Below are 24,226 nucleotides of genomic sequence, written 5' to 3'. Positions count from 1 at the left end.
ATTACAAATTTTTACGACTCCACCTTTATAATATGGACGGAGGGAGTAATAATTTCTTAGTGGTACTAGTAAGAAATTAAGACACCAAATGGTTTGATTTTTATTTTTGAACCCAGGAACCAAGCAATTACTCTACCAACCCTTTTCTCTATTGGAGGAAACAAAATCAAATGCCCTTTACATGCGACCTTACATTCTTCGAGGCACCCAGTTCAACAACTTATTCTTCCCTGAGACGTCAGTAGGATGTTTTCCATGTTGAAGTTAAAGAAGGATGGTGGAATAATATTTAACTCACTCCACCAGGTCACAGGGATAAACAGCTTCCCTTATCTTATCCATAAATAGTTGACATATGAAAATTAAAAATACATTTGAATATATATTAATTTCCAATGGGATAAGGAAGATTTGGTATTTGTCCCCATAGTCTTTGCCAAGTCTACATTTTCGCCAGTAAATTTGACAAACCAAACTATATACATATATCCACTGAGAGTCTTTGTTCTGTGCAATACACAAATCTGACGGTATTACTGTTTGAGCTGGTCGTTCTCACTGACCTTTTAATTTTCCAGTTTAAGAAATATCGAGGAATAAATCACCAAGACGTGCATACTTGGACCTGTTAGTACATGACTATGTCGATCAAGGCACACAGCGCCTTCTCTATATAATAAGCACAACAAAAAGCTGGTGTAGAGACAACTTAGACAGAACCAAAGAGAGATACAGAGAGAGAAAAAATGGCTCCAAGGACTAAAACTTCATTACCAGAACAAACTGGAACCCTGCGGCATATTACCCATCCTCATGTCCTTACCAAGCAAGCTTTCGAAGATATAGAAAGCGAGGGTTATGATAATGATGAGTTTGCATGTGATGGATGCAGCGCTGTAGGTTCTGGTGCTAGATACCATTGCAAGCAATGCAGTTTCGATCTCCACGAGGCTTGTGGTACATGTCCTGAATTTCACACCTCTTTCATTCACCCTAACCATCCGTTGGAACTGATATGGGAGGGAGCCGGGAATGATCACGGTCAGTTGCGTCTTTGCAGTGTCTGTGGTGATAAAGTCAAAGGCCTCTTCTACAAATGCTCATCTGGTGCTTCTGAAGACCAATTGGATGACGGCGGGAGCCATAATTTCTTCATCCACCCTACATGCTCCAAATTTCAACCTCAACTGAACCATGCAATCGATGAAAACCACCCGCTCAGGCTTCAATCGGTTCCGGCCATTCCTGATGCATGGTGTGCAATCTGCAAAAGCCTTGTTTCTTCCTCTTCGTGGAGTTACAGATGTGATCCATGTGATTTGAATATCCATCCCCATTGTGTGACTCTTCCATATAACAATTCTCAGCAGCAGGGAAAGAACTACGAATTTCTTAGTTCTGCCACTGCTCAGCAGGTTAGGCCTAGCAATTCATCCCGACAAGCAGCGGATAGTTCATCGCAACGACAAGTAATAGCAGATAGTTCTTCTCAACGACAAGTAGCGGACGATGAGGCAGATGCTTCGAATTCTTCAACAGCATCTAAGTACGCAGCTAAAATGACGGCTAAAGCAAGCAAATTCATTCGCTCTTCTAAACGGCAAGTAGCAAAAGCTGATGAAGATACTATAGCGGCTGCTAAATACGCTGCTAAAGCTACCGGCAAATTTATTATCAAACAACTCATGCAGGGTTCTAATATCTAATTAAGAATGTCTAGATAGTAGAAGTACTCCTTCATGTAATAACATTCTGCGCGCCTCTGGATTGTATGTCTCATTTTTGTGCTGGTCATTCCCGACACCATTTCTTCGTTGTCATTGATTGGGTGTAATCGATTGTTCTTGCCTGCCTCACTTTAGATTCAAGTAGTTTTCCATTTCCTATGTGGGGTCTAGGTTTATGTTTCCTCCATTTTCCTGTTTCTTTTGATTTTTCTTTAAGTTGGTCCTTTTGTCGCTAACTTTTTTTTTTGTTGATATTTCCTGCCACTTAATTTGTCCCCATTAGTATTACAATCACATTAAGTAAAAGTTTGAGAAGTTACACTGCCATTTTATCTTTAAAATCCAAAGTTCTTGAACAGACCTTGCATTTATTTTTGAAAGGTTCAAGGAACGCACGGTTTCCGATCTAACTCGTCTTAACTCTTCCATTTCCTTTAGCCGAACCACCTGAACCACTGGTGTTTCGATTGCCCTTTTTTTTTATCATAATCTTTTTCCATGACAAAGAAAATACAAAAAGAAACATTAATTAATAAACTTTTAGTTCATAATGTTTTTACATATCAGTGTACATAAAGATTCATTATCATATAGCCCTCAAATAAGTCTTGACATCTGAGAACATTGAAAGAGAATCACATTAAATGGAGTACATCACTATTTTGATAAACTTACTCTAGATGTTTGTCATGGCAGAAAAATGGAATTAGGAATCGAATAAAAAAACTAAGATTCATTCTATAAAAGATAAATTTAGTTTTCACTAGTAACATTGTATAACACCTTCATCTTACAAATTATAACTCTGAGTTCATTAATCATTTTCTCAAAGTTTTACAGAGAGCTAGAGAGAGAAAAGATAAAATTGAAAAACTGAAAATTCAAATTAAAGTTAATCAGAACACTCTGGTAACAGATATTAAAATAAACGCAGTTACACATGTGTGTAGAGCACACTTCAACTTTTCTTGAGCACCTTGAGCATATTACTTTGTACCACCACTATCTGTAGAAGTGTCATTTTGAGTGCAATCAACATTGGCTTGCTATGTAGTCATACTAGCTATGCTATTACCCCCTCAAGTGTAAGGTGGATGGAGAAGAGACCTTCAACTTGGATGTTAAGAACTTAAATCTTGGGCCATGAAATCCTTTGGTAAAAATGTCAGCGGTTTGATCCACTATAGCAATATAGTAGACCTGCAAAAGTTTAAGATGGACAAGCTCCCTGACATAGTGAAAATCAACTCTGAGACTCTTTATTTTGCTATGCATAACAAGATTTGAAGCTAGTGAAATGGCACTTACATTATCACAACCAAGTCTAGGTGAAGAAGAGAGAGTAAAATGAAGATCCTTGAGAAGTTGACAAATCCAGTAAGATTCTTCAGCTGCAATTGCTAAGGCTCTGTATTCTGATTCTGTAGATGATCTGGAAACTGTACCTTGTTTCTTAGCAGACCAACAAATGGGATTAAAACCAAAATAAATGCAAAAACCACCAATGGATCTACTATCAGTAACAACGCCAACCCATGTCAGGCCTGCACCATGTCAAGTAATGTAAAGCACCAACAATGGATCTGTAGGAAGAAGGATCTGGAAGCAAGTCGCCCTCATATGTGAGTTGAGCATTAGCAGCAGCTGGAGAAGAGCAAGGCTTGCAACCAACCATGTTAGTCTTCTTGAGGAGGTCCAATATGTACTTGGACTGAGATAGAAAAATGCCAGCTGAACTTCTTGAAACCTCAAGACCAAGAAAATAGTGAAGTGCACCAAGGTCTTTAACAGGAAAGTGAGTATTCAATTCAGAGATAAAAGCAATGATATATCATTTCCAGTGACCAAAATATCATCAACATAAACTAGTACTAATGTGAGTCTTTTACCCAATTTTTGTACAAATAGGGAAGTATCTGCTAAAGATGCCACAAATCCAAGAGACAGAAAAACATTTGATAATTTGCCATTCCAGGCCCTCGGAGCCTATTTCAAGCCATAGATGGATTTGCAACTTACAGACATAGTCAGGGTGCTCTTCATCTTGAAATATTGGAGGCTGCTCCATATAGACAGGTTCTTCCAGATCTCCATGTAAGAAGGCATTGGAGATGTCAAGATGAGAAATTGTCCAATTGTAGTTGAATGCAAGAGATAGTATGAGTCTAATGGTTGTAGGCTTAGCTACAGGGCTGAAAGTTTCAGCAAAGTCAATACCAAATTGTTGATGATATCCCTTTGCAACTAATCTGGCTTTGTGTTTATCAATGGTGCCATCTGCTTTGTACTTAATTCTAAACACCCATTTACACCCAACAATGTTTTGACCTAGAACAGGAGGGACTATAGACCAAGTACCAGCATCCATAAGTGCTCCATGTTCATTTGACAAAGCAACTCTCCATTGAGGAATCTTGTTAGCTTGAGTAAAACATGTTGGTACAGGCTGAGAAGCATCAACAAGTAGTACTGCAGGCAACTTGTGAGTAGTAGCCAATAAAGACTTTGGCTTAAAGATTCCATTTTTACTTCTGGTGATCATGCTATGAGGATTAGGAAGTAAAGAAGATGAATAAGAAGCAGAGTCTTCAGGGAATAAAGGTAAAACCAAAATGTCTAGAAGAAGGAGCAATAAGAATGTATGCAAGTGGAAAAATATAAGTGGTAGTGGATGAGGAAGTGGATGAAGATGGAAAGAAAGTACAATAAGAAAAAGAATTTTCATTAAAGAAGACATGCCTAGAAATGTATATCTTATATGTAGTGGGGTCTAAACATGTATATCCCTTTTGATTGAGACTATAGCCAGGAAAAATGCAGTGTTTGCTTCTTGGTTGCAATCTATTAGTAGCATATGGCTTAAGCCAGGGAAAACAAGAGCAACCAAATACTTTGAGAAAATTATAGTCAGGAGAATTGTGAAAAAGGACTTCAAAAGGAGATACAAATTGAAGTGACTTGACTGAGAGTCTATTAATAGAGTAGTTCGCAGTATGAAGTGCCTCATCCCAATACTTGACAGGGAGTGATGATTGAATAAGCAGGGTTCTAGTGACATTTAAAAGATGTTTATGTTTGGTCTCTGCCACACCATTCTGCTAAGGTGTGTGGGGACAAGTGAATTCATGAAAGATTCCTTTAGCACTAAGAAAGGATTTAAAAATAGAATGTAGAAATTCACCCCCACCATCTGTTCTAAGAAGTTTAACTTTACAAGAAAGAAGATTTTATATCTGTGTAACAAAAGTAATGAACAAGTTCTTAAAATCATATTTATTTGTCATAGTAAAAATCCAATAATATTTTGAGTAGTCGTCATTTACATTGGCATAGTAATAACAACCACTAACTGAAGCAGTATGACAAGGACCCCAAAGATCAATATGTAGAAACTCAAGTGGTCGACTAGCTTTGTGACAGGACATTTGAAAGGGTAATTTTTGAATTCTACCTAGTTTGCAATCATTACAAAAGATTGGTTACTTAGCAACATTATGGATATTAGAAGACTTGCAAACATGTTGTAGAGTCTGAAAAGAAGGATGTCCTAGACGTTTGTGAAGAATGTCACTTGTTGTTTGAAAGGAAGTGAATGCTGTAGGAGAGGAGGCAGTGGAATGATGTTTGTTGGAGTTGGTGAAGTGGATTGGATATAAGCCATTCTCATGAGGCCCTTGGAAAATAATCCTCCCCGACGTCAAGTCCTTCACATAAAATCCATGAGCATCAAAAGTTATGGAAAAATTATTGTTAGTAGTGAATTTGTGGACTGACAATAGGTTATGAGATGAATGTGGGACTACAAGAATGTTTTCTAGATGGAAAGCATGATCACCAATAGTTTTAATGGAATTGCCAGAAGATGTAATAGTCATACCTTGTCCACTAGCAGTAGCAATAACTTAAGAACCATCATATGGAGAATATTTTGACAAAGAAGTGCCATCAGTGGTGATGTGGTTGTTTGCACCATAATCAACATACCAGGAGGAATCATCATCGTGAATCGAAGCAGCTGCTAGCATAGCATGGATGTTCTTTGGTAGAGAACGACCTTGATAAGTGAAATTCATCCGATGTGTGCATTCCAGAGCTGAATGACCAGGTTGTATGAAGATCTGACAAGGTACTTTGTCATTGGGTGGTGATGCAGAAACTACAGGTGGAGTGAATGCAGAAAAGCGATGAAAGAAGGTGTGACCTTTACCACCTCTACCACGATAAGTAGGATTATATCCTATACCACCTCTAGAGTAATTTGACGAGTAAGAGGATAAAGATCTCATTGCTGAAAAGGCTTTGGCTTCATTTTCAATTTTGTCAATTACAATACGCTGATTGACTACGAGTTTCTAACTAATTAGAAGGTTATGAAGTTCAGTGCTACTAACTGGTGGATTTATGATGTGAATTGAAGTAGCAAAGGAGGCATAGTCATTAGAAAGTGCAGAAAGAATTATCACCACCATTTCAGTATCTGATATTGGAGATCCGGCAGCAGCTAATTCATCTTCAATCTTTTTGAGATCCGCAAGTAGAATTGAAACAGAATTAGTACCTTGTTTGATTGTTTGAAGACGAGTTCGAAGCTGAATCGCATGAGTAGTAGAGACTTTGGAGAATCGACGTTCAATACTTTGCCACAATTCATAAGAAGTAGAATCTCCGGCGACGTATCCAATAACAGAATCTGAGATTGTAGATTGGATCCAGAGGAGAATAGTGGAATCTTCTTGTTCCCATTCAGTAAATAGAGGATTAACTATATTTCGATTCATTAACTCTAGATATGAATTTCACAGGACAAGGAAATGAACCATCAAGATACTTCTGAACATGAAATTTTCGAAATAAAATGATCAAGGCTTTCCAAACAAGAAATTTATTATCCTTGAGTTTGAGAGGGATGATGTTGGAGATAGTATTTAGAGGTAGAGAAGCAATTCGTGTAAGTTCCATTAAAAAATGAAAATAGATCTGAAAAACTGAGTGGAGATAAAAACAATTAAAAGATCAATTAAGATCAAAAACAAAATGAAAAGAGAATTTGAATCAATTTTGAAGATGAACTCAGAGAAAATCGATCAGTAGACGAGATCGAGATGCAGAAAACACCGAAAAGAAAAGATAAAGATGAAGATGAGAAGCAGCAAAAAACAAGATCGAAAGAACAAAGAAGAGAAATCTCTTTACCCGAATGATACCATAATAACATTGTATAACACCTTCATCTTACAACTTATAAATCTGAGTTCATTAATCATTTTCTCAAAGTTTTACAAAGAGCTAGAGAGAGAAAGGATAAAATTGAAAAACTGAAAATTCAAATTAAAGTTAATCAGAACTGACTCTGATAACAGATATTTAAAGAAAAGCAGTTACACATGTGTGTATAACACACTTCAACTTTTCTTGAGCACCTTGAGCATATTACTGTATACCACCACCATCTGTAGAAGTGTCAGTTTGAGTGCAATCAACATTGCCTTGCTCTGCAGTCATACTAGCTATGCCATTATTCACCAACATCCTTTTTTAGTTAAGTTCATCTCATTTAACCAAAGAAATAGGTGCGCTTGTTTCTATTGTTGAGACTCATGAAAGAAAGATAATAAGGTGAGTAGATTATATATCGTAGTGCCTTAAATAGATGATATTGAGGATCATAAAGAATCCATGGTGACTCTTAAATGAAAAACGACAAATGGAAAAATGCTAACCAGATTGCAATTTGGATAGAAATAAAGGAAAACAACATATATGTGACATGGTTAAACTTCGATAATAATAATTGCATAAAAATAACATTTTTAAACCACATTCTTTTGACTCCGGAATATACCACACATATTGATCCAACACAGTAAGGAGATTAGCTAGGTTTAGTATCAGACTACAACCAATTTCCATGTATGCATCAATATTCATCAAGGACAATAACTGGATAACGTTTCGGAATAAAAATCACATGGTTAATGATAAATTTCAATTAATTTAAATAGGAAATTGTTCTAATATACACCCATTTGATAATGTGTTTACAAAACTACACCCGTTTTTTTCTTCAATATTTCTAAAATACACCCACCATCCATAAAACCGTTAAGGCCCAGCATCTCAATATCCAACCTACATCAAGTATTTTCAATCAACGGTTAAAGATCATACTTATGTTTAAATTTGCCAATGTACCCTTAGCTCAATAAATGGGTCGTGAAGAAAATCTTGGGTTTCATTTCTCCTCTATTTCCCTTCGTTTCTCTCTGTTTCTCTGAAAATCATTCGGGAACAACAACAACTGCATCAACATCAAGATTGAAGATATAATGTTGTTTGGTCGATTCTTTTAACTGTAAATCTCTGGTTCGGATGTTTGTTCTTTCCTCTTCTCCCTCTCTGTGAGCTATTCGATTTAAATGATTTTGATTTTGTGAACAAATTTGTGATTATGTCTTTTGATCTAATTAAATGAAATACTAGATTTTAGATCCATTTTGAAACTTGGGTTGCTATCAATTTCGTGATTTCTGGGGTTTTCATAGTGCTAGAGAAATTTTGTTTGGGTTTTAGGTATATTTTTTTTTGGAGGGGGGGTGGGGGGGGGGGGGGGGGGGTGGGCCCGGAGATGTGTATAATTGAAGCGATAAAAACGGGGGCCTACAGTAATACCGCAAGTGCACGGTCGTCAGTTGTAGCTCGTGCAAGTACGGGTCGATCCACAGAGATCGGGTGTGTTTGGAAGTGTTTTAGCTAATTGGGTTCCTAAATTGTTGTTGGGTTTTGAAGCCTTTTGGCTTAAATTGGGCTTTGAGTGCTAATGGGTTTGTTCACAATAAAAGGAACTGAGCATGGGCTCAGTTTGGTCTTTGAAGTGCAAATGGGCTTAGGCCTTACAGTGAGTTCAGGCTTTTGGGTTAAGCCCACAATTAATTGAATTGGATTGGGCCTTAATGAATTTGGGCTTTGGACTCAGTTGTCTAGATCTTGGGCTTTTGTTTTAGTAAAGAGTCTGGGCCTTTGGGCTTTACTGATTTGAATTGGGCTCAGTTGGATTGGAACTTGGGTTCAGTTGGCTGCAGGAGAAGGAGTGGCAGGTAGCAGCAGCCTGACAGCAACAGACAAGGCAGCAACAGAGCAGCAGCAGCTTGACAGCAGTGGAAGTGTAGCAGCAGTAGCAACTGCACAAGCAGTGCAGCAGCAGTGCAGCAGATGAAAGTGCACAGCAAGGCAAGTGCACAACAAGAAAAGAAGTAGCAGCACAAGCAGCAGGAGCAAGAGTGGCAGCAGCTTGGCAGGGCAGCTGCACAAGCAGTGCAAGAAAGAGCTGCACAGCACACAAGAGAGCACACAGCAGGGGACAGCAAATAGAATGTACAAGCAAGGAACAAAGCAACAGCAAAATAAAAGTGAACAGAAGCAAATGAAAATTACAGTGGACAAAACAATGCAAAAGCAACAGAAAATAACACAAGAAGAACCAAGGCCTAAGCCAAGGGCAGGGGTGATAAAGAAACTGAAATGAAGCAAAGCTAAGGCAGGATACAGGCAAACTAAAAGAATGGGAGGAAAATTAGCTTGCTCATTGTCACTAGTGAGCACTAATTTCCCCCAGTGCACAATCAACACTACAACCTAAGCATACAAGGAGAATGGCAAGAACATCAGCTTGCTATGAGCACTGATTTCTTGCCATTGCACAATCAGCACATTGCTTCACAGATACCTAGCCTAGCATTCCTTCAAATGTAACAATACATTAAACACAACAGGAACATTTAACTGACAGTGAACATTTAACAGTAAACAACACTAACAGGAATTGAAAACAAGAAATGATACAGGCTAACACATTAACAGAACTTGGGCATAAGCATAACAGGAATATGAACATAAGCATAACACATTAACAGGAAAATTAACAAACAAAGATTTAAAACATGGAACAATGAACAAGAACAACACAACTGTGAACTGAAATTAAGCAGTGACTGAAAATTGAAAATTGAACTAAAGTTAACAGTTAACAGGACATGAGAGTCCTGGATGTGGGCTAATCCCAACATAGTTTTTACACACATCCCTCACCACATATTTATACCCAATTACATCATTAGGGCTTTCCCCCAATTTTCCCCCAAAATCAGTGAAATTAGGTTTTGCCCAAAAATCCAAAATTCACTCACCTAACACACTGATAACACCCCTAATACGTGACCCATGCTTCTAATTAGAAGTACCATCAATTTCCCCCAAAAATCCCCAATTTATGGAATTAGGGTTCATATAAAAATTTCTATTAAAGTTTACCTAATCACTGATGACACTGGTAGATGTCGACCCATGCCTCCAATTCCTCTCCTGATGCTCTAGCTACGTCCAATTGTCCATCTAAATCAACCTAATTTACCAATTTTCACACGTTAGGGTTTTGGAAGAAAAACGTGTATCAAAATGGGAAATTAGGTGGCTAGATAGGTGGTAATGATGGTAGTGGAGATGGGTTATAGTGGTTGAGTGATTTGAGAGTTGGTAGAGGTGGTTGTGGTGGTGGTTGAGCGGGAACAGGGAGATGGTGGTGGTTCTGCACAGGGTGGGTGGTGATGGTGGAGATGGGTCGATAGAATGAGATTAGGTGATGTTTGGTTTGGGGTATAGTGTTCGGTCACTAAGGTGTGTAGTGGGATCATCGAGTTTGATGTTTGGCGAATCTCGACCGTGGGATGTGATGATGATTGGTAGATCGGACGGTGATTCGGAGGAAAGCGATGAGCGACCGTTGGATTATATGATACAACAAAATCAACGATGCCAGATGGAGTTAGGTGTTGTAGTGTTAGGCGGAGATATCAATCTTCGATGCACAGCAAGGGAGCGACCGTTGGATTCAACTACCATCTAATCTGAAGGCTTGGAATTTCCTCTGGGTGCTCGGCAGAGACATCAGATTTCGATGCTCTATGAGGGAGCGACCGTCGGATGCTTCTGAGAAATGATCTGATGGCTGAGAACGGAGGCGCTTTTGTGTGTAGAAAATGAGGTTGTGCGCACCATTCTTCGCGGCTTCCTTGCGTAATTTCTTCCGGCTTTTCACTACTTTTCTGCTCTTTTCGCTCCGCGACTCATCCGAACTTTATTTTTACCTAAAAATGCAAAATTAATTAATAAAAATATTTTTCTTGAAAACAATGAAATACAGAATATGGGATAAAATGTAGAATTAATGCATAAAAGATGAGTTAAAATGCCAACAAAAGGGATAAATATATACAATATTTGGCACTCATCAAATACCCCCAAACCTGAATTTTACTTGTCCTCAAGTAAAACAAAACTAAGGAAATCCTAACTATACCACTGTCGCTGGTCTCTCGAATGCATTTAGCGTATGCACTAAGCCTTTTAAACCACTAAGTGTCCCTAGTGGACGAGTTGAAGTCTCGTGAAGGTTTACCAGAGGTGTGCCTACAAAACCTAAGGACAAAATATAAGCTCAGATTCCATCAAACGTGACATGTGCAAAACAGTTAAGCTCACAGCAAAATGGAGATGTCAATCTAGCTATCGAAGGCACAATCCTAGCACTGATAACAAATAAGGACATGTGATAAGAGTGTAAAGTGTATCTACACATGTGTAAAGAAAGATCTGAAGTCATGACTACTAATCACCAAGAGATAGTTTCTCAGGCTAAGAACTGAGGTCGAAATCTAGCTAGCTGTCCGGACTTTACGAGAATTGTGAATGAGTTGGAGGTATTTCACAATTACTCGCGTTGTACATCAATGGCATACACCCTCCTTGCTTATTACAATAAAACAACAAAATGACTCTTTACATGACTCTTATTTACATTGACAATTCTCTTTTTATTTTTGGAACAAGAGATGATGGAATTGATAAATACTTGATTTTTTTTTTTTTTTTTTTTTCTGATATATATTTTTTTTTTTCCTGAATATATACATCGTTTTTTTTTTTTTTTTTTTTTTTTTTTTTTTTTTTTTTTTTTTTTTTTTTTTTTTAAGAGTAAACACTTTGATACATGACAAAAAGAAACAAAAGATTACATGACACTTTGCAAGAGGTAGCCCTTTTTGATGCACCCAGTTAAATTCGATGGTTGTCTTTCTTAATGTAACCTCCATCTTCTATCCCAACCAACCAAAGAACAAGCTAGTCAAGTTTCGTTCAGTATTCTAAAGTGATTGGCAATCGTAACTTCCTATCCAACACCTTGAAGATCGAGGCCATACATGTATTGGTAGATCGTGCGCGTGCAAATTTCTTATCACTATGTGAATTGTGCTAGAATCAGGGTGCCTAATATCTAGACTAAGACTCCTAATAAAAATACATATTTGCACAAGAGTCAACATTTCAAGGTAAATGAGCTCCATTTTTATGATTTTTCATTTTTTAATTTTTTTTTTTTTTTTTTTTTTTTTGAATTTGATTTTTCAATTTTTTTTTGGAATTTTTCAATTTTTTTCAAAAAAGGAGTTCGTTTTCAATTATGGCAAATTATCATGGTATCTACTCTATACCCCCAAACCTAAACTAACATTGTCCTCAATGTTTCAAATCTGGAAAGAATTAAAATGCAACATATGGAAAGGGACATGCTGAGTAGAGTAAAAGGAGAGAGAATACCCGATTTCGGCGAAAGCAGAATTAAAACTCCGTTATTCAAGGAAAGAATCCAACATATGTCAGTTAAGAGTCACATTGGATTAGCAAAATATGTTCAAGAGAAACAAAAGATTTAACTAAAAAAACTATCTACTAGACTCTATACAAGAAATTTGTTTTTTTTTTTTTTTTTTTTTTTTTTTTTTTTTAAACAGGAAAAGTAAAGTTATAAAATTTGGTTTTTTTGAATGGGAGCAAATAATTTTGGTTTTTTTTTTTTTTTTTTTTTTTTTTTTTTTTTTTTTATAAAACAGGAAAAAAAAGTAACGTAAAAATATTTTTTTTTTTTTTTTTTTTTTTTTTTTTTTTTAAAGAAAAGAAAATAAAATTTGGTTTTTTGAAATGGGAGCAAGATAATTTTTTTTTTTTTTTTTTTTTTTTTTTTTTAAAATAAATAAAATTTGGTTTTTGTATGGGAGCAAGCCCACTGTGCAAGCCTCTAATGAAGTGGAAGGAAGGCTGCGGCCCAAGAAACACTAAGTTTTAATTTTGAAAGTTTAATTTGGCCCAGTTGGTTAAGGCCCGACGTTTGTTTTAAAACTTTGGTTTCGAGGTCCACTTACAAGTCCACAACCAGTTATAAGCTCAGCTGGGTTTAAACCCAGAGTCCAAATTACAAGTCCAATGGAAGAATTTAAACAAGCCCACACAAAATAAACAAGCCCACAAATAAATTATTACAAACCCAAAATAGAGAAATAAAAAGCCCAAAAAATTGGCTTTAATATTACAGCCCACAATTAAAAAATTGGAAGCCCACAGGTTGGGTTCTCTCAATGGAATGGGTTTAGGCTTACCTTTTTAGCACAGCCCAGCTGCTCTGATATTGTTGCAAAAACCCAGTTGGGTTTTGGTTCTTTTCCTTGGTGGCGTCCCAGCAGAGGAAAAACAGGTTCAGAACAGCAGGTCCAACAGCAAATGAAGTGAAGCAGATGCAGATGCAAATGCTATGCAGTGAAATGCAAAAATAGCTAAGAAAAACACAGATAAAACACAGCACCAATCCCCGGCAACGGCGCCAAAAACTTGGTAGTCCCCGAAGATATATATTTAAATGCAAAATGGTCCCCGGCAGCGGCGCCAAAAACTTGGTGGGCCCGGAGATGTGTATAATTGAAGCGATAAAAACGGGGGCCTACAGTAATACCGCAAGTGCACGGTCGTCAGTTGTAGCTCGTGCAAGTACGGGTCGATCCACAGAGATCGGGTGTGTTTTGGAAGTGTTTTAGCTAATTGGGTTCCTAAATTGTTGTTGGGTTTTGAAGCCTTTTGGCTTAAATTGGGCTTTGAGTGCTAATGGGTTTGTTCACAATAAAAGGAACTGAGCATGGGCTCAGTTTGGTCTTTGAAGTGCAAATGGGCTTAGGCCTTACAGTGAGTTCAGGCTTTTGGGTTAAGCCCACAATTAATTGAATTGGATTGGGCCTTAATGAATTTGGGCTTGGACTCAGTTGTCTAGATCTTGGGCTTTTGTTTTAGTAAAGAGTCTGGGCCTTTGGGCTTTACTGATTTGAATTGGGCTCAGTTGGATTGGAACTTGGTTCAGTTGGCTGCAGGAGAAGGAGTGGCAGGGTAGCAGCAGCCTGACAGCAACAGACAAGGCAGCAACAAGAGCAGCAGCAGCTTGACAGCAGTGGAAGTGGTAGCAGCAGTAGCAACTGCACAAGCAGTGCAGCAGCAGTGCAGCAGATGAAAGTGCACAGCAAGGCAAGTGCACAACAAGAAAAGAAGTAGCAGCACAAGCAGCAGGAGCAAGAGTGGCAGCAGCTTGGCAGGGCAGCTGCACAAGCAGTGCAAAGAAAGAGCTGCACAGCAGCACAAGAGAGCACACAGCAGGGGACAGCAAATAGAATGTACAAGCAAGGAACAAAGCAACAGCAAAATAAAAGTGAACAGAAGCAAATGAAAATTACAGTGGACAAAACAATGCAAAAGCAACAGAAAATAACACAAGAAGAACCAAGGCCTAAGCCAAGGGCAGGGGTGATAAAGAAACTGAAATGAAGCAAAGCTAAGGCAGGATACAGGCAAACTAAAAGAATGGGAGGAAAATTAGCTTGCTCATTGTCACTAGTGAGCACTAATTTCCCCCAGTGCACAATCAACACTACAACCTAAGCATACAAGGAGAATGGCAAGAACATCAGCTTGCTATGAGCACTGATTTCTTGCCATTGCACAATCAGCACATTGCTTCACAGATACCTAGCCTAGCATTCCTTCAAATGTAACAATACATTAAACACAACAGGAACATTTAACTGACAGTGAACATTTACAGTAAACAACACTAACAGGAATGAAAACAAGAAATGATACAGGCTAACACATTAACAGAACTTGGGCATAAGCATAACAGGAATATGAACATAAGCATAACACATTAACAGGAAAATTAACAAACAAAGATTTAAAACATGGAACAATGAACAAGAACAACACAACTGTGAACTGAAATTAAGCAGTGACTGAAAATTGAAAATTGAACTAAAGTTAACAGTTAACAGGACATGAGAGTCCTGGATGTGGGCTAATCCCAACATAGTTTTTACACACATCCCTCACCACATATTTATACCCAATTACATCATTAGGGCTTTCCCCCAATTTTCCCCAAAATCAGTGAAATTAGGTTTTGCCCAAAAATCCAAAATTCACTCACCTAACACACTGATAACACCCCTAATACGTGACCCATGCTTCTAATTAGAAGTACCATCAATTTCCCCAAAAATCCCCAATTTATGGAATTAGGGTTCATATAAAAATTTCTATTAAAGTTTACCTAATCACTGATGACACTGGTAGATGTCGACCCATGCCTCCAATTCCTCTCCTGATGCTCTAGCTACGTCCAATTGTCCATCTAAATCAACCTAATTTACCAATTTTCACACGTTAGGGTTTTGGAAGAAAAACGTGTATCAAATGGGAAATTAGGTGGCTAGATAGGTGGTAATGATGGTAGTGGAGATGGGTTATAGTGGTTGAGTGATTTGAGAGTTGGTAGAGGTGGTTGTGGTGGTGGTTGAGCGGGAACAGGGAGATGGTGGTGGTTCTGCACAGGGTGGGTGGTGATGGTGGAGATGGGTCGATAGAATGAGATTAGGTGATGTTTGGTTTGGGGTATAGTGTTCGGTCACTAAGGTGTGTAGTGGGATCATCGAGTTTGATGTTTGGCGAATCTCGACCGTGGGATGTGATGATGATTGGTAGATCGGACGGTGATTCGGAGGAAAGCGATGAGCGACCGTTGGATTATATGATACAACAAAATCAACGATGCCAGATGGAGTTAGGTGTTGTAGTGTTAGGCGGAGATATCAATCTTCGATGCACAGCAAGGGAGCGACCGTTGGATTCAACTACCATCTAATCTGAAGGCTTGGAATTTCATCTCTGTGGTGCTCGGCAGAGACATCAGATTTCGATGCTCTATGAGGGAGCGACCGTCGGATGCTTCTGAGAAATGATCTGATGGCTGAGAACGGAGGCGCTTTTGTGTGTAGAAAATGAGGTTGTGCGCACCATTCTTCGCGGCTTCCTTGCGTAATTTCTTCCGGCTTTTCACTACTTTTCTGCTCTTTTCGCTCCGCGACTCATCCGAACTTTATTTATTACCTAAAAATGCAAAATTAATTAATAAAAATATTTATTCTTGAAAACAATGAAAATACAGAATATGGGATAAAATGTAGAATTAATGCATAAAAGATGAGTTAAAATGCCAACAAAAGGGATAAATATATACAATATTTGGCACTCATCAGGGGGGGGGGGGGGGGGGGGGGGGGAGATTTTGGATTGGGGGTTTACTGAGCAGCAATCTGCCATTAATTGAGGTTGGATTTTGTATGAGACTCCTTAATTGCAGGATTAAACCAATTGCAGGTTGAATGATCTAATACCCGGCTAATGCAACAACACAAGGGGGTCATCTCTTTATTTCTAACACAAGTATTTGACAGAAGTCCTGAATGACCAAGGTCTTGTAAGGAAACGTGGGTTTCCTAGTTTAGGTTAAATTCTTAGTTTGAGTTAATTACCATATTAAGATGGGATATACCTAAATTGATCATGATTTCCTAGTATGAGTCGGTTTCCTAATCCAAGGAGGCCAAGAATTGGGAACCAAGTTTGTGACTCCTATATAAGGAGCTCTAGGCTAAGTGTTTTAGTCATGCAATCCTCAATGTAAATCTCGTAGAGATGTGAGAGATTCATACCACCTATTGAGGTGGTTATGTGAGAGACCTAATGGTGGAAGGAGTACATTATTATGGTGTTTATGGGATACTTATCGATGTTGGAAGATATGTAGTTATGGAGTATTCGTATCGAGATGTTGGTAAGACATCTTGTTGAGGAGAAGATCATCTTGGTGGTGCTGGATTAGATTATTGGTGTTGAGCTAAAGGCGTCCATGATAATCTATATCACGGTGTGTAGAGAAGATCGTCTCGTTGTGGTAGATAATATGGTAAACATTATCTCGTATGGGTGAAGATTCTACTTTGGATCTGATAAGGTGCTTGTGAGAGTTCTTATGCTCAGTCACGTTGTGGTGAGTCGATAGATTGATTTAGTCAATCCGTTGTGTAATTCTCAGTGGTGATTCTATAATGAATAAAGAGGTCGTAGCCGTTTGGTGGATGTAGACAATATTACACACATTGTGTATATTGTTGAACCACGTTAAATCCGTGAGTACTTTACTTCTTGTTTCTTTGTTTATGGCTTGCATCTATGTGGTTCTCTTTCTCTTCTTCTTATCCTAGATCATAGTAAGGTTCATGGAGCAATCCGAGAGATCAAGTGTTTCTTGTTAGCTAATATGTTTCCGCAAGATTAACACGTAGATGGCACTGAATCACAACAATTGGTATTAGAGCGATCCAATTGTCCCAACAATTGGTATCAGATCTTTAGGTTGGATAGAAGATTCAAAGAGATAAGTTTTTGGGTTTTCTTGATTTGCAAGAAAAATTTGAAGACGAAGGATCTGGTTTCATCAAGTATGTAAGGATTTGATGTTACAGCTTCTGAAGATGCAGAGTTTGATGTTATAAAGTATGTGTAGGATTTGATTTCATCAGTTTGGGAACAAAGCAAAGTAAAGCGTACTTCTAAAGGAATGAGATTATATCAGGTGATCTGCATTCGGTATGATGAAGATGTATGGTCTTGATGTTTATGGTGCTCTACATTGGAGATTTGACATTGATTCTTATTGGAGCATAAACCCTATGCATGGATTCAAGTAAGTTTATTTTCTATACTTCGTACCATATTCTTGTGAACTGTTTGAAAGACCTGCGTAGATTGGTTTTTAATTAATCGGTGTTTGCTTGGCAAGACACAAGAAGGAAAGAATATCGTAGTTGGGATACAAATATTAGTTTGTATGTTTGTGGAAGTAGATATGGAATATAAGCATGTCAAAGTCTTATTATTGTTCCATATCAAGGGAAACAATAATTTAATTATCAATCGTCATCAGTTGGATTATGTTGTTGCTTGTCTTTAACCTGAAATTGAAGAATGTGAAGATGAATTCATACTCGTTTTGTCTTAGTTGTTTGTTAAAATAAGGATTTGGAGAAATCTCGTAGTAGGTTTCGTTTTGTATGTGTTGACCATTATCCAGGGTTCAATATGTTCCAGTTGTGAAGAGTTTGATTTTCAGTCTTAGTATTTGATGCGTATGGCTATAAATAAGTTGCAGGACGTTGATCGTTGGATGAGATGTGATATTGGTTGTGATGGAGCTATGGATTCTTATTATTGTATAAGAAGCAGTTTGTCGACACAATTTTTTAGGGTTTGTTTGTCAGTGTTGAAGTTTGACATTGTGTCGGGTAGAACAATGTTTTCTGGAGTTTCTCTAGTACTGTTTCCGATGGAGAAGCTGGATAGTTTGTGATCTTTTGATTCTTGTCGATGATGTTCTGTCGAAGAGTTATTTTTGTTATACACCATTTGAAGTCGATCGGAGCTAGTTGAAGTGCAAGACCGTTGTGAGAAACAGGTTGGTCTATTTGTGTTATAGATACATTCCTACTTTGGTGAAGACTCGTTATGAGGAATTAAAAAGGTATCGATTAGACACTTCAAGAGTTTAAAGAATAAAGATACAATACTACAATGTGTATGGTGGTGTAGCTAAGGAAGCTAACACATACTACTTGGAGAAAACACGGTGCACGAATTTGAGTGGGCTACAATTTCGGCGTGTTTTTCCATCAACCTTTATTATCCATTGGCTATTTGATTTCCTGATGATTAAGGTGAGACTTTCTGTTGGAGAGAGAAACATTATAGCAATGACAATATTTTGGGGTTTGCTCATCTGCTATAGTTATTTAAATTGATTTCAATAGTGACAGAGCCTGTAGAGATGAAGGTAGAAATTTCTATTGAGAAATTTTGTTCAGCAACGATATAGTTTTCGTCAAGTTATAAAACAACAACGTATTGAAATTTCTTGGAGCTTGAGGAAGTTACCGAAGGTTTCAAATTATGGCTGGGTGTGATTGGGTCTTTGTGTAAGAACGAATTATAAGATTTCGAACGTTGGTGTACGTTTTTGGAGCAAGATTGTAAAGGGATATGCATAAGACAGAATATGTAACTTTATACATTGTTACAAGGGTAGCAGTGAATTCTTCGACGATGGTCACAGTTCTATACGAGTCCGATTTTGTTGTGGTTTGACTGTCATGAAGTCGAAACTACATGCTTGCTTAAGAAATTGATAAAAGACTACTTGAAAATTATGCCTGTAAAAGGGACATTGTTGTCAAAGCTCGTTGAGGTTGCTGAAGTGGTGTAGTAAAACGATTGGTGTGTCAGTTGTTGAAGTCTCTATGAAGCTGGACACGTGTTTGGTATATATGCAATGGTTGAAGATATGATGATCTTTTTAAATGAGTAAAACTCAATTGGGGAAATATGGTCGTAAAATCATGATTCAATTGGAGATAGGCTTGTAAAGCAAGATTCATAGAGATGAGCTCGAGATTGGCACGCAGTGGCAATGATCCGTGGATTGGTTGTATTTGGTGCCAGTTAGAGTCATTCTCAGTATGCTTTGGTACATACAAGATAGTTAGTTTCTTGGAAGCTAACATGGAGGCTGGTTTATTATAAACTAACCTGAAGTATCTCGTTAACTCGCTTTCGTGGACATGCTCGTGGAAAGGAGAAAGTGTGTGATTAGTTGTTTGAAGAAGCAATTGACTTGGTTGGAGTTTAGAGACAAAATTGAACATTGTGGTTCTTCTAAGGTAATGCTTAGGTATACGCAAGGAGGCTACTATGGTAGTTTTATTTGGTAATCAAGTAGTTATGGATGTCAACCCTAACGGATGTGGTGCGCAACTTGAAGTTAGTGGCTTAGAAGAGCGGAACATTAAATAGGTGGAGCAAGGCAGTCCAAGACGGAGCTTTGTTCGTAGTATGGAACAAGTTCGAAGGTGGCGAAGGCTCAAAGGCGCATAATGACTGTAACTAAGTTCGATTGGTAGCATATGGACAACGATCGTGTATGGTATGATTGAGTTCGCACACAATACACTATAATGATGTCAATCAATGTGGAGTTGTGAACAGAAAAGAATAAGGTGTATTTTCTCAAGATGTTGCATAACGGATGATCATATGATGATTGTTGGTATGATGGTCAGGATTTTTCACCGTGGTGGAGATTTGTACAATCACCGGTAGGTTGGATTGTTAAGTCTGAGTTGGTGACGTTCAAGTTTGGTTTGCTCTCTTCTGGTGGAGGTTCTATGGAACAAGTTTGGGTGAACTACATTTCGGTTTTATTCCTATTGAGGATATGTAGGCAACCAGTGATGGTGAAATCGATGTTCAGAAGATGAAGGGATAACAGTTGATCGTCTCATGCATGAATGCATGATCCGAGGTGGAGAATTGTAAGGAAACATGGGTTTCCTAGTTTAGGTTAAATTCTTAGTTTGAGTTAATTACCATATTAAGATGGGATACCTAAATTGATCATGGTTTCCTAGTATGAGTCGGTTTCCTAATCCAAGGAGGCCAAGACTTGGGAACCAAGTTTGTGACTCCTATATAAGGAGCTCTAGGCTAAGTGTTTTATTCATGCAATCCTCAATGTAAATCTCATAAAGATGTGAGGGATTCATCCCACCTATTGAGGTGGTTATGTGAGAGACCTAATGGTGGAAGGAGTACATCATTATGGTGTTTATGGGATACTTATCGATGTTGGAATATATGTCGTTATGGAGTATTCGTATGGAGATGTTGGTAAGACATCTTGTTGAGGAGAAGATCATCTTGGTGGTGCTGGATTAGATTATTGGTGTTGAGCTAAAGTTGCGCATGATAATCTATATCAGGGTGTGCAGAGAAGATCGTCTTGTTGTGGTAGACAATGTGGTAAACATTATCTCTTATGGGTGAAGATGCTACTTTGGATCTTATATGGTGCTTGTGAGAGTTCTTATGTTCGGTCACGTTGTGGTGATTCGATGGATTGATTTAGTCAATCAGTTGTGTAATTCTCAGTGGTGATTCTATAATGAATTAAGAGGTCGTTGCCGTTTGGTGGATGTAGACAATATTACACACATTATGTATATTGTTGAACCACGTTAAATCCGTGAGTACTTTAATTCTTGTTGCTTTGTTTATGGCTCGCATCTATGTGGTTCTCTTTTTCTTCTTCTTATCCTAGATCATAGTAAGGTTCATGGAGCAATCCGAGAGATCAAGTGTTTCTTGTTAGCTAATATGTTTCCGCAAGATTAGCACGTAGATAGCTCTGAACCCCAACATGTCTTCCCTAATTTTCTATAAATAGTTGTCATGAATTTATGGTTGTGTTCTTATCAGAAGTGAATTTTGAGCTTAAGACAAACAAGGAGCTGTTGTTTGAAGTTTGTGACCATTTGTATTGTTTGAATGAGAAACCAACTTGAAGATCAACAAGAAGATGGAGTTGGTGATACTAGGGACATGGATGGAGTGTTGTGTTTGTTCGAAAAATTTACCTGCTGATGAGGACCGTGAGGTGAAACTGTGATGGAAGTGTGAAAGAATTGGAAACTAGAAAATGAAATATTCAAGGGTGTTTCAGACCTTTTACAGCCTAGCCAACTCAGTTTACTTGACCCGATTTAATGACACATGACTATTTAACGGATGGTAACTGTTTTATTTAAAAAAATGGACGGAGTTATTAAACCGGATGTACTTTAGAAATATGGTAAAAATCGGGTGTATTTTTGTAAACACATTATCAAATGGGCGTATATTAGAAAAAGCCCCATTTAAATACTATCAATTAAACTTAAACATAAATGTGGTTCTGCAGCACTCTTGATTGTGGATTGCCTAAGCTAGTATCGTACCAAGTACAAAAATAGAAGAATTAACACAATAATGCAAAAATGTATTTGCGGCCCGTACACATTTCAATTAACTGCACATTCCAAATAACTGTTTTAAATTCAAAATAAATGGACCAATCAAAATTCAAGAAGAACATGACAATGGAAAATTAACACCCGTCAAAATTAAATTAAATTAAATTTTATCTAGACAAGTTTTAACAATCGGACAAAAACAAGGTTAACAAATTTTCTCTTTTAGCAATCAGGAAGATGTGTTCAAGCATCAATGACACCAACACGGGATCAATCTATATTTATTGATGCACTCATATCACAAAGACACACACACTACAACGGAATAACTTCAGCGAATGCACCAACCGATGAACTCTGTCCTTGAGGTTGTTGTTCCTGTGTCTGCACATTGACAGGTTTTTCCCTCCCGATTGACTTCAACAAGTGTCTTTGACCTCTTAAAAAACTTTTGTGTGCATACTCATGCCTTGCTGGATCAACCTTCCTGAACCCATAAGCATTCAACTGCCTGCAAAAGATACATAATCTGTTATGCTTAAAAAACAAAGGCATAAAAGATTTAGCAAACTCTGTTGGTTCCAAAATAACAAAACTATTATTACTTGGACTCCAAGAAATTATAAAATCCGTAGATGGATCATCCTAATAGAATAGTGTGTGACGAGTGAATGTGTGTTGGTTTTAAGTGTGTGAAGTGTGCGTGTGAAGAGAGTCTGTGAGAACCAATCTTATAAATGTTGTTCCCAGTCTTTGTAAACATTAATCTTTTCTATCAATCAATTGATTAAACCGCAACAATGTAGATATCAGGATTTACCTGTCACTATGGTATCAGACTCAGAAATTAATTTTTGAGGGTACCGATCCTAGCCTGTGATTCTTTACCAAAACCTCCATTACTTCATCTTCAACAATCTCCATTACCATTGATTCATCATCTTCTGCTGTTGCAACTGTAGATCGAAATTTGAAGGCCGATTTCAATAATTCATCTCAGATTTGAGGCTAATTCGACACAATGGTGCGTTTTATCTACATCTACAGCAACAGTTAGTATTTTTCTTCATCCACTTCCATCAATGGTTCTTATGGTACGAGTTAGGGTTATGATTTGGTTGATACCTTTGCTACGTCAACAAACAAAATTAAGCATGTGTTTCACATCTTAAATTCAGTTTTAGGGTTTGAGCTCTTGGTTATTTCAATTTCTTGTTTGGTGTTTGGATTGAAATCTCTTACCTCATCAACTACAATTGAATCTTTGTTGGTAATCTCCAAATTCTTCTTTAGATTACTTTAGATTTGATCTCATGAGTTCAATTTCTACATCACTAGCTCAACTACATCCAATTTCATCTTCAGCCTAAGATTTTCATCATAATTAGCTTGTTTTACATCTAATTTATTTATCAAGATCTGCTGCTCTTGTTCCTTGATGCCGAAAAGGTCTGAGTGTGTTCTAGTCCGCTACACCAAGGTCTAGTTAGGGCGAAAACTAAAAGTCATTCCACCTGATTGGATTCAGCATAAGGTTGAGAGTTTGTGGGTGAAAATTGATGCTGCACAGAGTGTTTAACGGCTCATTCTTCATACTTCCAATCTCAATTCTTATTTCGAGGCAGTCCTCAATGCGGTGTTGAAGCTTCTTGCGTTTTTTAATGATGTTTCTAAGTTTGGACTTCGAATTGGAGTTGGTGTGTTATATAAGTATAAGTTGAAGTTCTTTTGTTGAGTTTGTGTACATCTAGTATGCAACTTGGTTTTCAGCTTGCATATATGTTCAATATGCAACCTATTGTTCTTCTATCTTCCATGTTTTTTGAATACTTCAGTTGAAGTTCCTCTTCAATGGTGCTTTTTACTTTTATTTCTTATGTATGTAAATAATCCAAACTTCTATGGCCTTATGGAGAATAATCTAAGGTTAAGAATACAGTTGAGTACAACCTAGACTGTTCAATAAGTTGCTGCAACTATTGTGTGAATTCAATGAGACAAGGTCTACCTAGTAGGAAGATTGCCTGCGTTGCATCTGTGGCTATATTTGGGTCTTTGAAAGATACAAGTGCTGGTATAGTAATGGAGCCAAGATGATCTGTGAGGGTGTGACTGATTCTTTGTATTTGACAACAGTGTGTGTTGGTAGATGTTTAAATGCTCATAGGCTACAGTTTGAATTGATATCTACATTGCTGCGGTTTAATCAATTGATTGATAGAAAAGATTAATGTTCACAGAGACTGAGAACAACATTTATAAGATTGGTTCTCTCAGACTCTCTTCATACGCACACTTAACACACTTACAACCAACACACATTCACTCGTCACACACTATTACATCCACCATATCATATGTTTTACTCACTAATGGTGATGGCATCGTTATTGCCTT

The 24,226-nt window shown here is 37.7% G+C and overlaps 1 protein-coding gene across 1 annotated transcript; it reads left to right on the top strand.

Moving 5' to 3' along the window:
* The first annotated feature begins 746 nt into the window (after positions 1-746).
* LOC113290602 lies at positions 747-1,706 on the top strand. Its single transcript, XM_026540191.1, has one exon. It carries the CDS (start codon positions 747-749, stop codon positions 1,704-1,706), a length of 960 nt encoding a protein of 319 aa, XP_026395976.1.
* The last annotated feature ends 22,520 nt before the right edge of the window (positions 1,707-24,226 follow it).

Source organism: Papaver somniferum, chromosome 6, assembly GCF_003573695.1.
Source record: "Papaver somniferum cultivar HN1 chromosome 6, ASM357369v1, whole genome shotgun sequence".
Lineage (NCBI taxonomy): Eukaryota > Viridiplantae > Streptophyta > Magnoliopsida > Ranunculales > Papaveraceae > Papaver > Papaver somniferum.
Note: the sequence above shows the minus strand (reverse complement) of the source record. Positions and strands in the feature narration are given on the sequence as shown.

What these genes read in the sequence shown, in the direction of transcription:
- LOC113290602 (XM_026540191.1), top strand. Translation starts at nt 747, where the DNA reads ATGGCTCCAAGGACTAAAACTTCATTACCAGAACAAACTGGAACCCTG.